The sequence below is a fragment of the Littorina saxatilis genome, linkage group LG1, assembly GCF_037325665.1.
Source record: "Littorina saxatilis isolate snail1 linkage group LG1, US_GU_Lsax_2.0, whole genome shotgun sequence".
Classification (NCBI taxonomy): domain Eukaryota; kingdom Metazoa; phylum Mollusca; class Gastropoda; order Littorinimorpha; family Littorinidae; genus Littorina; species Littorina saxatilis.
This window is the reverse complement of record NC_090245.1, coordinates 83,712,272-83,725,769: the sequence shown is the minus strand read 5'-3', so window position 1 is coordinate 83,725,769 and position 13,498 is coordinate 83,712,272. Positions and strand designations below refer to the sequence as shown.

General features: G+C 43.7%; 2 protein-coding genes across 3 annotated transcripts; both read left to right on the top strand.

The window, feature by feature from the left end:
* Positions 1-822: 822 nt before the first annotated feature.
* On the top strand, positions 823-2,841 carry LOC138981834 (uncharacterized). Its single transcript, XM_070354926.1, has 2 exons — positions 823-962; positions 1,529-2,841. Exon 2 carries the CDS (start codon positions 1,657-1,659, stop codon positions 2,305-2,307), a length of 651 nt encoding a protein of 216 aa, XP_070211027.1. The 5' UTR covers positions 823-962; positions 1,529-1,656; the 3' UTR covers positions 2,308-2,841.
* Positions 2,842-5,626: 2,785 nt separating this feature from the next.
* Positions 5,627-12,550, top strand: LOC138981822 (uncharacterized). 2 transcript variants are annotated; one of them, XM_070354903.1, is made up of 6 exons: positions 5,627-5,858; positions 7,522-7,686; positions 8,310-8,385; positions 9,123-9,278; positions 10,038-10,796; positions 11,228-12,550. In XM_070354903.1, the coding sequence occupies exons 2-6, from the start codon at positions 7,552-7,554 to the stop codon at positions 12,085-12,087; spliced, it is 1,986 nt and encodes a 661-aa protein (XP_070211004.1). In that variant the 5' UTR covers positions 5,627-5,858; positions 7,522-7,551; the 3' UTR covers positions 12,088-12,550. The 2 variants fall into 2 exon arrangements, with proteins under 2 accessions (XP_070211004.1, XP_070211012.1); XM_070354911.1 differs by lacking the exon at positions 5,627-5,858 and adding an exon at positions 7,062-7,126.
* Positions 12,551-13,498: the final 948 nt, after the last annotated feature.

Genomic DNA, 13,498 nt, shown 5'->3' with positions numbered 1-13,498 from the left:
TCACGACCCCGTTTTTCAACCAAATTGGTTGACATTTTGAACAAACATTCTTTGTCTCAGTCCAATGAAAGAATTAGTTTGTTCATCTAAATTGTGATTTACGTACGGCTATGGGTCTACTTTAACAATGTTTCCACACCGTCGATTCGCCATAAACTGTTGTAGTACGTAAACAAAAGAGTGTTTTTTTCTTCAAATTTCAGCCACAGATGGAGTGATGATAATGAGGACAGACTGGAGCGAAGCATCATCAGAAGAATCTCAACCGTCATCGACACGAGAAAGCACATCAGCTGCAGCATCAGCGCATCGCACTGAAGAGTCCAAAGACAAAGACATCATCGTCACGAGACTAATCAACGAGCATGCCGAAGACTTTTTCGCTGAAGTGATGGGTCTCATACAAGAAGAATTTCCAGAGAGGATTGTCAAGGAACTCTTTAACCGATTTCATCTTCGCTTGCTGGGTCTCACGAAACGTCTGGAATTCCTCATGGAAGTTGACAGGAAAAATTTGAGTGAGGTTCTACGTCTGGAACCAGAAATTCAGGAAGTGTTGGCAGAGCTGGTGCCTCAAGACCGCCGACATGAAGTGACGTGGGGATCGTTTTCACACCTCCCTGTACAGTGTTCTGACCACAAGCATAACGATGCTGACGTCTCAAGAGAAGCGGAATGCGTTTCACACGTCCAATTGCAGTGCTCCGATCAACACATCTCTAACTTGGAGCCGTCAGGAGATTCGGAAACAATCTCCGAGGCTGAGGTGTTACGAAATACTGGCTCCGTCTGTGAGGCGTCAAGAGGTGCGGGTTCTGTCTCTGAGGCAGAGATATCAAGAGGCGAGGGATCAATCCATGAGGCCATGATGTCGAAAGAAAATGGCTCTCTATCGCACTCTCCTGTGCAGTGTTCAGAGCATCAGAATGCTGAGGCTGAAGCGTCAAGAGTAGTTACAGCAAGTAAGTATGGCAATACAAGAGAGAGAGAGAGAGAGAGAGAGAGAGAGAGAGAGAGAGAGAGAGAGAGAGAGACAGACAGACAGACAGACAGGCAGACAGACAGACAAACAGACAGAGGGAGACAGACAGAGACAGAGACAGAGAGAGACAGGTAGACAGCCAGACAGCCAGACAGAGAGAAAGAGAGAGAAAGAGAGAGAGAGAGAGAGAGAGAGAGAGAGAGAGAGAGAGAGAGAGAGAGAGAAAGAGAAAGAAGGAATGATTGTTAAAGAGAGAGACAGAGAGACAACGACGGAGAGAAAGACACACACACAAAGACACACGGACACACATAAACATACACAGACAGGCAGACAGACAAACTTTAAGCATGCCATTATTCGTGTTAAAAGCCTGAAGCTTCGGGAGGATTGTAGGCCTCGGTTCGCCATTACATTGCTAATGTTGTGCAGAGGGTAGAGCTCTTTAAATTCAATGTCATAAATGACAAAACCTGTGTGATTTAACTAGCAATGTGATCCAGTAGATAATAATTATGTATATCCAGTATCGTCTTTTTTTCTCAGCAAAACCATACATAGACCCAATGCCGGCAACACCACGACGTGCGTTCAGTTTCACGCCATCATCAGCCAAGGACAAAAAGAAACCTTACATCACGGCCATAGCCAGCGCATAGGACAACATACTCTTCATGGCCGGTAAAGCCAACAAAATGATCAAAGTCGTCGACCTCAGAGAACCTGATGAAGCTCCTGTGTCTGTTGAACTACAGGCAAGTCCGTGGGGTCTGGCTCTCTTGTCCGACGGTCTGGTTGCTGTGACGACAAAGACTTCTTCCATCTACTTGCTGAGCGCAGAAGGTGATCAAATGTCTGTGAAGTCATCCATAGAAACACGCTGGTTATACGTCGGAGTAGCCAGTAACGTTGATAGCACGCTTGTCGTCAGCTGCCATGAACACTCCTCTGAGAAACCTCAACGAGTTGACGTCATCAACCGTCGGGGTGACGTAGTGATGACGTTGGTGGACAGCGTCAGGCTACCAGGACTGAAGTCTGTGGGGTCTCTCTGCGCTGCAGGCGGTGACGTCTTGGTGTCCGACTTTTGGGGCCACGCTGTATACAGACTGACCGTGGCTACCGGTGAGATAGTGGACACGCTGACCCACACTGACCTACAGAATCCTCAGGGTGTTGCAGTGGACAAGGCTGGCAACGTTTACATTGCGAGTACCAACTGTCACTGTGTGATGATCAAATCCACACGAGGAGAGTGGGGGCGCTTCCTTCGAGGGCCTGACGACAGCGGAAAGGGATGCAATTTTCCCTGGGGGTGTGCGTAACTGAGGAAGAGGTGGTGGCGGTGGCGTGGTGTAGAATGTCTGTGAAAGATGAAAGCGTTGTTGTCGGGTATTATTTGACATAGTTCGATGTGCAATACGTATTGTAGCTGTGCCGCTTTCATTTGCTATGTGTTAAAACGCAAACAGTACGTGATAATGTTCATTTTTGTTAACAGTTTTAAGTGCCTGAGTGGAGTGACAATAGAATTGGCGACAAGAACAGGAAGCAAGACGATTTAACAAGGGAGAAAACCACTTCCCTTTCGACATTATTCTTTATCTGAAAAAGAACTGCAGTTAGGTCCCCTGGATAAATCAGTAAACACCTGTGAACAGCATCAGTCAGTTCTGCCCCAACCACCATCACTGCTACCACCACCAAACGTTTACGGAGAAGTAGAACCTATGCTAGATTTTGCTGACAATTGTTTTATGCAGCTGCAATGAAATTTGAGTGAAAAGAAAATGTACACACACAAAACAAATATTACTTGTACAGCGAGAACAGGAATTCAATAAAATAAAATAAATAAAAAAGTGCAACCTGCAAATCACGAGTTAGCAGAGAGAGAGAGAGAGAGAGAGAGAGAGAGAGAGAGAGAGAGAGAGAGAGAGAGAGAGAGAGAGAGAGAGAGAGAGAGAGAGAGAGAGAGAGAGAGAGAGAGAGAGAGAGAGAGAGAGAGAGAGAGAGAGAGAGAGAGAGAGAGAGAGAGAGAGAGAGAGAGAGAGAGAGAGAGAGAGCAGAACTAAACGGAACTCAATTGTACTGTACTAAACTCAACTCAACTAACCAAAGATGAAGATATAAGGCTGGGCCTTTTTGAGACGAACAAACACATACAGCAAAGGGGAAAAATGATGATGATGATGATGATGATGATGAAGATGATACAGAAAGACTATTACACAGATGGAGTCATGAACAAACAAACATTAAATACACAATACGAAGGAGCATACCTCTTATGTGAATAAGTAATGAAAAAAAAAATATATCAAATATAAAACGAAAACAGAATATGTTACTATAAAATGCTGGTGGGATTGGGAGAGAGAGAAGGAGACTGGCAGACAGAAACAGAAATGGAGACAGAAAATTTATTACGACGGTCTGCGTATAAAATAAGATATATAGAGAATACTACATGTCTTGCTGTGTCGTACCAGATTTACACGATTTGCTTTTTTTAAATATTGTACTTCGAGCGAAAGCGAGCTTTTCAATATTTGAAAAAGCAACGAGTGTAAATCTGGTACGATACAGCAAGCCATGTAGTATTTTGTTTATCCTACATACTGTACTTACGTGCATTTTACTCAAAACGTCCAGCGGTCAGGGCGTTCAAATTAAAGACGCTTCTTTTGGAACCTCGATCTCTTCCAAAGCCTCAAAGCAAAGAAACGTCACATTAGAAAGTGTAGCGTGACGTGTTAGTTCTAAAAACTTTTCCAGGTGAAATAGCAGGCGCAAAAGTGTTTCCATAATGACGTTTGCCTCGGTGACTTTGGCATCATTAGCAGTGGAAAAGCAGGTCCCTGACAGACTAGTTTGACACGACCTCATTCACATGATATAGGCTACACATGTGTTGTTATCTCATGAGTGGTCTCTCTCACGTACGTGGGATATGTTTTTATTTAAAGAGTTGCTGTTTTGGACACACACACACTCTCTCTCTCTCTCTCTCTCTCTCTCTCTCTCTCTCTCTCTCTCTCTCTCTCTCTCTCTCTCTCTCTCTCCCTCGCTCTCTCTCCCTCCCTCTCTCTCTTTCTCGTTCTTTCTATCTCCCTCTATCGCTCTCCCTTTCTACCTGACTGCCTGTCTGACTATTTGCCTGCCTGTCTGTTTGTCTATCGTCTGTCTGTCTGTCTGTCTGTTTCTCCCTTTCTCTCTCTCTCTCTCTCTCTCTCTCTCTCTCTCTCTCTCTCTCTCTCTCTCTCTCTCTCTCTCTCTCTCTCTCTCTCTCTCTCTCTCTCTCTCTCTCTGTGTTTTGTCTTCACCTGCAAAGTAACCTGAAACATAAAGTTTAAGCCTACTGCGAATTTCTAGATTTGAATTTGAAATATTCTGGTTTGGCAAGGGTGCTTTGTTCCTTTGTTTGCTTGTTTGTCTCGTTATGTTGTTGTTGTCGAAGGTGGTTTTTTTCTGCCTGTTGTCGTTTTACGGTTTGTCTTGGTGTTTGTTTGCATGCCTTTCCCCCTTTTCCTCTCTTCAGTTCTTTCTTGTTGGGATTGAGGGCGGGGGTACATGTGTATTAGAAAGCTAATTACTAATTTTACTAGGAGCATTGCTAACGGGACTGGCCATGCGAGACAGAAAATGGTGGGCAAGCATTGGCAGTTGTTGTAATTGCTTTTTTAAACGCCGAAGAGAAGTTCTTGCAAATAACTCGTGTTCAACCAAGGTGTTCAAATGATTCCAGTGTGTTTTTATTCACACGCTTTGGAGGAGACAAAAAAAAAAAACACTCTGTCGAAGGCGGTAATCTTTTTCTTTTTGTCGAAAGCCTACATGCAAAGAATACTGCTTTCAGACGAGCACGACATGTACATACCGTGACAGCCTTTCTTGCGCTAGCGTTATTGACACGCCAATAAAGCTTTCAATCTGAAAAAAAGTCGATATCATGTATCGATAAACGATCCTGAATTACAAACAGACCCAACACTCTATACTACCCGTCATGAAAAAAACAACCTAGGCATACATGTTTAATTGCAGATCTGTGTGACTAGGCAATTTATTGTAAAACCAGTTTGATGACTAGAGAGGCAATCCATTCCCCTACAATCCTCAACAAACAGATTGGTTATACAACAGGTAGTGTCTATACAGTGGAACCTACAACAAAGACACCCTCCAAAATCAAATTCGCAAAAGCAAGGTTCCTGCGTTAAAATCGACACAGAATCAGAAATGCTAAAACGCAACAAGTTGTGCATGTCATTCAAAAGAACAGTGAAATTTGTATCCAAACCTGTTAGTTTTGTTCCCTAATCTTGTCTTATACAATAAACGGCCTCATCTATTGAAGAAAATAGCTCTCATAACTTTTGACAATGCTATATTCCCCAAGAAGATTGACCTGAAAGCAACAAAAAAAGGTTTTTATGGTGATAAGTTTTGCTGTTTATTGTCGCCGAGTAGTTTTCCAGCGTACTATTTTTTTTATTTTTTTTTTAATCTTTTTAATTTTTTTTTTGTCTCAGCGTACACCAAATTAACTTTATTTTAGCGCCTGTGGCTTTGTCGCCCGTCCAGGACGCGAATTTTATTTTATTGTAGGCCTACTGGGAAAACCAAGGATATTTTCTACTGCCATGCAAGCAATCTCTTCGGTGTAACTAGTGTGGTGTCCGCTCAGCTTGTGAGCCTGGCACCTTTGTACAAGACGACTGAAGTGGTGTTGGAGCAAGTTTGTTTTAAAGATTGTTTTAATACACATACTTTTGCATAATCATCACCAGAACGAACATCAGTGTTTTGAGAAAACATACAGTAGCAGTGGTGTTCTTGCCAGGAGTAGAAAGAGTTGTTTCATCACTCTCGTGTAAGTAATTTCCATAGCAAACTGTCTCTCTATCTGCAGTTATTTTGGGAGAGTTTACAGTTTCAAGCAGTGACCAGCGATAAGGCCCGGCGCTCACCTATGTAACTTCAGCAGGACAGACGACGCACTGCAGATTATCCCAGCCCCGTTACACGTTGCGTGAAAGGAAAACAGGCCAAGTACATGTACTCGTCATAATCCCTATCGCAGCATCAATAATATGCAGTGCGTCGTCTGTGCCGCTGATACTGCGCAAATATATTCTGCCCTTATGATTATACGTGCCATACTTTGCAGTAGTGTTGTGTTGGTCTCGAGTGTGGATCAGAAGCAGTCAGCAATATGATTGTGTCGGATGTGCTTTACAGTTGCAGTTAAAACCCGAACAGAACATCCCGGCTAAAAAATTAGCCATAATCCTAAGCGTCGCGTTTTTCCTCTTACAAAATGTATACACTCTTCAACAGAGGTTAAGGACCGGTCAACAAAATGCATGAGCATTTGTGGAGGTATAATTCTACAGTGTGTTCATTTGTCAGTGTGTTAGCATTTTAACATTGCTACAGTGTACTATTTTGTCAGTGTGTTAGCTTTTGAACACAAACAGATGACCCTTTTTTCAGAACGTGCTTTAATTTGTTTTGCCCTGGCATGATTTGCGCCGATTTCATAGGACTTTGAAAACCAGAATCTGTCCCCGTGTTAAGTATGCTGAAAATGCTTCTGGAACAACACTCACAGTCCTTTTGCGAGTTTACAAAAAGGAACTTTGTTGGAACCCATGATTTTTAGCACAGTGTTAAAGACAGTATTCATTTGTTGCCCGGTCTTGAACCTTTTTGAAGAGTATATCATTTTATTACTCCCTTTTCCATCGCACTAGGAACTTTAATTCATACCCAACGGTTGCCTTTTGCCACTCTCACAACCGCATTCAAAGAGGGCAGGGAAGGACAGCAAGGACTGTCAGGCGATTACGTGAACTATTTCAAGTTACACCTCATCGTAGCGTCATGAGGGAGGATAAAAACCAAGGAAGTGACTCAGAAATGATATCGCGCAACCTTGCAAATTGAAAGGAGGAAGCGATAATCCTGCAATGAATACTCGTTGTGTTTGTGTTTATCTCAGCTCGTGTTACGATATGGGAGCGGCCTATTCTTTAAGCCAATTGTCAGCCCTTTTAACAGTATGTTTACGGTTGAGGGGGTTCAGCATAGATCACTGAATGTTTTTTCTTTCTTGTTATTCATCGTGTGCCTCGGTCGGTAGGTCCGACGTCCTGCATGCGCGCGTTTTGTGCGTGCGTGCGTGTGTGTGTGTGTGGAAAAGAATGGAGTGTGGAAAATAATGGCTGCACTGACTACATCGCAGCGATACGCTCGCGGATAAATTGTTCTTCATTCTGTCTCACAGTATTATAGTGTCTATTCAAATGCGTGAAGGATCTGTCCTCGATTTTCACTGAGACATTCTTGCGTCCCCCTTTATCTATCAATTTGGTTAACATGCATTGTTTTGTTTTGTGTTTTGTTTACAATTTTAATGACGTTTTGAGAGTTCGTCACATCAACAAAAGCTCAACAGGTCGACCTGCTGGTGAATGATTCGCTCTGTCTTTGATTATACGTTCTAATAAGTTAGCTAACAACTTTGTCTTCAGGCTATGATTACTAGGAGATCCATATAATCGATGGCTGAACGTGGTTCCGAGAAACCAAGGAAACGTTGTGAACTTCAACATGTCTTGTGTCCATCGTGTGGCCACAGCAACAGGCAGACTTGTGCTGCGTGTGGTCATTCACTGGCCTCTTCTGCCAGTAAGACGGTAGGTGATAAAGTATTTTCGAAAGGGTGGGTGTATTGCTGTATGAATTGGAGGATGGATGGGAAGATGGCCGGATGGATGGATTGGCAGATTAACGGATGAAAGAAGTGAAAAATGGATGGGATAAGTAAGGGTAGGAAATGAGATCGAGAGAAAGAGGGATGAATTGAAGAAGACGAGAGAGAGAGAGAGAGAGAGAGAGAGAGAGAGAGAGAGAGAGAGAGAGAGAGAGAGAGAGAGACAGAGAGAGAGACAGAGAGAGCGAGGGACAGAGAGAGACAGAGACAGAGAGAAAGACAGACAGACAGACTAAACTGACAGACAGGCAAACTAGACTGACAGACAGGCAAACTAATAATACGGGAATTTATAACGCGCACATATCTCACCACAAGGCGACTCAAGGCGCACTCATACACACTTTAGCATACATCACATTAAGATGACAAGGCAACAACACAAACAGAGACACGGCACTCAAAAGTAAGCATTGACTAGACTGACAAAGAGAGAGATAGAGAGAGAGGGAGAAAGAGAAGGAGAGTGAGTGAGTGAGTTGGGAGAGGGGGGGGGGGGTTGATGAATAGTGTCATATGTTTGACCCAGTCTCAATTTTCCCACAGGTCAAGATAGGAAGAGTTGCTGGTGATGTCAGAATTAGTAACCGTTCAATTGAGATCAAGCCGCAACGAACTGACGGTACTCTGTCTGTCTGTCTGTCTGTCTGTCCGTCTTGCCCTCTATCTCTGTTTATTACCATTCCAGTGCACCATATGGCTTTTCGACCAATCAGGACTGATTCTAGGTGACCCTCTAACTGTTATAACGTTCAGGCAGGGACCCTTTTTGTTTATCACGCTAAAAATTAACAAGACGTACAAAGCCACAATTTAAATTAACAATATCAGCGTGATTTATTCTAAAGAATGACACTTCAAATGCTGTAAGATAATACTCTCTTTATCTAAAAATACCTAACCAGTAAACCATTTGAGTCTTGAGTCTTGAGTCTCTCTCTCTCTCTCTCTCTCTCTCTCTCTCTCTCTCTCTCTCTCTCTCTCTCTCTCTCTCTCTCTCTCTCTCTCTCTCTCTCTCTCTTTCTCCTCTCCTCTCCTCTCCTCTCCTCTCCTCTTGAGTCTCTCTCCATTGAAAAACACACACACACACACACACACACACACACACACACACACACACACACACACACACACACACACACACGTACGCACAATTACACCTACGAGGCTAGATAGATGCTACTATCACTGTTTTCCTCTCTTAATTTCTGTTTTAAGATGTGTATGAATAAAAGACGACCAGCTTCCTCTGCTCTCAAAATAATTGGTTTCCGTTTGAGAAAAAAGCAACGGGGTGAAATATCAAGCAAAAACAAATTTGGACAATTACTTTTTTGAAGCGTCATTTCTAAATTACAGATGCTGTTGGTATCTTGAAAAAGACCCGATCAGGAGACTGCACAATTTCAACGGTGAACAATTTAACCTTGACTCAACAACACACTACCATCAACATTGACCGAAAGATACCGGTTAAAGTTCACGTTGCCACTGATCCAGAGGAACTGCAGTCAGGTGAGTTGATATATTCGAGGTGATAAGGGCTGCTGTCAAACGGTATTATACGTTATGCGCATGTTTCGCCAAGAATATAATATTTGACACAAATCGAGACAGCCATGCTCTACTTTGGACAGATATGCAAATAACATGTATGTGTCGACCCGTTTTTAGCAAGGCTACGTTTATCTTTTTACGATTGAACAGAAAGACTTTTGAAGCTTCGACCAGACGCCTAAATATTAGTTAAGTTTTCTAACGTCGTGGAAATCCAATGTTCAACCGATACAGAATCTGTTATCGGATTTGAGATAAACTTTTCATCCATTTACGTCACGAGATTTGTTTAACTATATACAGTTAAAACCAGTCAAACGAAGACATAATAACACCCCAATAACTTAATTTTGCTATTTATATTAATACATATTGATACATACAAACTCACTGTCGCATGTAGTTCCAACCGGTGGGTGTGAATGGTTAGTAGTTTCCTTCGCGGTATTTTCAAGTAAGAACCGGCAACATACCGGATGCCCGCGATTCATAGAAATACTGACACACTTAATTTTGAAAGGTTCTAAACCGCAACCGAGTTTTGCCTGAGTGTGTACTGTTTCGGTGTTTTAACAAGTTTCGACAAGAACTGCTGGCTTATGTAGAGAAAAGAGAACTATTAGGTGTTTTGGTATCAGGTACAAATGATTACCCGATGCAATGAGTTCTGGTATTACTCGAGAGTATATCATTTTATTTTTGAATCTTAAATTTCAGCCACAGATGGAGTGATGATACTGAGGGCAGACTGGAGCGGCGTATTATCAGAAACATCTCAGACATCATTGACACAAGAAAGTCCACCAGCTGCAGCCTCAGAACAGCCCGCGGAAGAGCACCAAAACAAAGAAATAATCATCACAAGACTCATCAACAAGCATGCCGAAGGATTCTTTGCCGAAGTGCTGGGACTCATCCAGGAAGACTTGCCAGAAAAGATCGTCAAAGAACTCTTCAACCGATTCCATCTTCGCTTGCTGGGTCTCACGAAACGTCTCGAATTCCTCATGGAAGTCGACAGGAACAACTTGAGTGAGGCTCTACGTCTGGAACCAGAAATCCAGGAGGTTTTAACGGAGCTCGTGCCTCATGCCCGTCGACAGGAAGTGACGTGGAGATCGTTTTCACACCTCCCTGTGCCGAGTTCTGACCAAAATCATAACGATGCTAACGCCTCGGGAGAAGCGGAATCAGTATCACACGTTGCTATGCAGAATCCAGGACAGCAGAACTCTGAGGCGGGGGTTTCAAGTGATGTGGAATCAATCTCTGAGGATGTGGTGTCAAAAGAATCAGTATCACGCGTTTCTATGCAGAATCCAGGTCGGCAGAACTCTGCGGCGGGGGTTTCAAGTGATGTGGAATCAATCTCTGATGATGTGGTGTCAAAAGAAGCAGCCTCCCTGTCACACTCTCCAGTGCAGTGTTCCGAACATCAAAATGTTGAGGCTGAAGTGTTCAGAGAAGTCACAGCACGTACGTTTGACAAGAGAGAGAGAGAGAGAGAGAGAGAGAGAGAGAGAGAGAGAGAGAGAGAGAGAGAGAGAGAGAGAGAGAGAGAGAGAGAGAGAGACAGAGAGAGAGAGAGAGAGAGACACACACACAGAGAGAGAGAGAGAGAGAGAGAGAGAGAGAGAGAGAGAGAGAGAGAGAGAGAGAGATACATACAGACAGACAGACAGAGTGAGACAGACAGACGGATAACAGACATCTGATGCTTCGTAAAAAAGTTTGCAGACTTAGTTTTGCTGCTTATATGAGCATGCCAACGTTGTATCAGTAAATTCAGTGCCGCTCATTGTAAACAATTCAGTAAATATTAATGAATCACCAAGCTTGCCCCACTGCCTAAAGGACAGAAACCTTTTAGTCTTTACTGGAGTTTTTAAGTATTGTCTTTTTTTCAGCAAAAACAGACATTGACCCGATGCTGACCACACCAGAGCGTGCTTTCAGTTTGACACCAGTATCGGCCAAGGACACAAAGAAACCGTACATCACGGCCATAGCCAGCGCAACGGACAACAGACTCTTCATGGCCGATAAAGCCAACAGAATGATCAAAGTCGTCGACCTCAGAGAACCTGATGAAGCTCCTGTGTCTGTTGAACTACAGGCAAGTCCGTGGGGTCTGGCTCTCTTGTCCGACGGGCTGGTTGCTGTGACGACAAAGACTTCTTCCATCTACTTGCTGAGCGCAGAAGGTCATCAGATGTCTGTGAAGTCATCCATAGAAACACGCAGGTGGTACGTGGGTGTCGCCGGTAACGTCGATAGCACGCTTGTTGTCAGCTGTCGTGAACATTCCGATGACCCTGAGAGAGTTGACGTCATTAACCGTCGAGGTGACGTAGTGATGACGTTGGTGGACAGCGTCAGGCTTCCAGAACTGAAGTCTGTGGGGTCTCTCTGCGCTGCAGGCGGTGACGTCTTGGTTTCCGACTTTTGGGGCCACGCTGTGTACAGACTGACCATGGCTACCGGTGAGATAGTGGACACGCTGACCCACACTGACCTACAGAATCCTCAAGGTGTAGTAGTGGACAAGGCTGACAACGTTTACATTGCAAGTACCAACTGTCACTGTGTGATGGTCAAATCCGCCAGTGGTGAGTGGAGGCGGCTGCTTCGGGGTCCTGACGACAGTGAAAAGGGGTGCAATTTCCCCTGGGGTGTGTGTGTGTCAGGGGAAGAGGTGGTAGTTGTGGCGTGGTGTAGGCCGAGGGTACAGGGTGTTAGCGTTGTTGTTGGGTATACTCTCACATAGGATGATGTGCTGCAGTGTTGTTGTGTTTGAGGGGTTTTTTAAGAAAAAAAGGGAGCGAACAATGTCCATTCTTTTAAATAGTTTAAAGAGCTTGAGTGGAGTGATTTGTAACATAACAGAACAGAATTTACAACAAGAACAGTGCGGTTTTTTGCAAAGGGAGAAAACCTCTTTCCTTTTGAAATATTCTTTCTCTGAACAAGAACTGCAGTTAGGTCCCGTGGGCGAAGCTGTTATGCCACTGCCGCTACCATCATATGCCCTTCAGCACCACCAATGAAGAACCAGAACGTGTGTTAGACTTTACGTATTACCATTGCATAGAAGGTATGTGTTCATTGTTTTGTTGTACAGCTGCAGAGAGGAATGTTTTATTCTAAAGAAATTGTACATGCTCAGACCAAATATTTCTGGAGAAGCGGTGCCAGGTATTCGATAAATAAATGAATAACGTGCAAATCATGACAGCCGTACAGAAAGAGAGAGAGAGAGAGAGAGAGAGAGAGAGAGAGAGAGAGAGAGAGAGAGAGAGAGAGAGAGATAGAGAGACAGACAGACAGACAGACAGACAGACCAAAGACAGACAGACAGACAAACAAACCCGAAAGTATTGTCCATCATTCAGAAGCCTACAACCCCCCTGCGCAGTTTTCCAAACCCCTCACACACACACATACACACACACACACACACACACACACACACACACACACACACACAGAGAGACACACACACACAGAGAGACACTGATTGCCACAGTTCAGAGAAGAGCCACCTTTCTTCGCACTGTCACATCCATCGCCTGTCTAGGATGACACATGAGGAGATCGTCTGCAGATTGGAGGGGGTCATCGAGAGTTATCTGCCTTGGCCCCCTGCTCAGATTGCCCGGATGATTGCGTCACTGCAGTCAAGATATCCGCCAAGGTAGGAATGTCTGTTTGAAAGAGGCATTGGTTTTACGCGTTATGCTTCAGCCACTATAATGGACGTTTTGCTCTGACTCTTAGTCTTTTGTTTTTACCTGTCTGTCTCTCTCTTTTTCTCTGTTTCCCTCTGTCTGTCTGCCCGTCTCTCTCTCTAAATTCAAAAACAAAGAGACTGCCAACGTTCCAAACTTCAGAATCAAAAAACAAGAAAGGTAAGTTGTTGGAACGTTGTTATAGACAAAAATCAATCTTTTGTGTGTGTGATTGTGACGTAATTTTGTCAATAAGAACGTTCCAACAACTTAATTTTCTCGTTTTTTGATTAGTCTCTCTCTGTCATTCTCTGTCCATGTCTCTCTCTGTCTCTGCCTCTCTCTTCTTCCTTTTTCTCTCACTCTTTCTTTCAACAAGCATAAGTGGAGGACACAGATTATAAAAATGTGTAATTGCTTCTGCTAAGAGTTGGAGTAATCTCTGATTAA

Bases quoted from the DNA above. Each gene is read 5' to 3' on its own strand.
- LOC138981834 (XM_070354926.1), top strand. From the start codon at position 1,657: ATGGCCGGTAAAGCCAACAAAATGATCAAAGTCGTCGACCTCAGAGAA.
- LOC138981822 (XM_070354903.1), top strand. From the start codon at position 7,552: ATGGCTGAACGTGGTTCCGAGAAACCAAGGAAACGTTGTGAACTTCAA. The intron at 8,386-9,122 runs GTACTCTGTCTG...TCTAAATTACAG, and splicing joins CAAGCCGCAACGAACTGACG to ATGCTGTTGGTATCTTGAAA. The intron at 10,797-11,227 runs GTACGTTTGACA...TCTTTTTTTCAG, and splicing joins GTTCAGAGAAGTCACAGCAC to CAAAAACAGACATTGACCCG.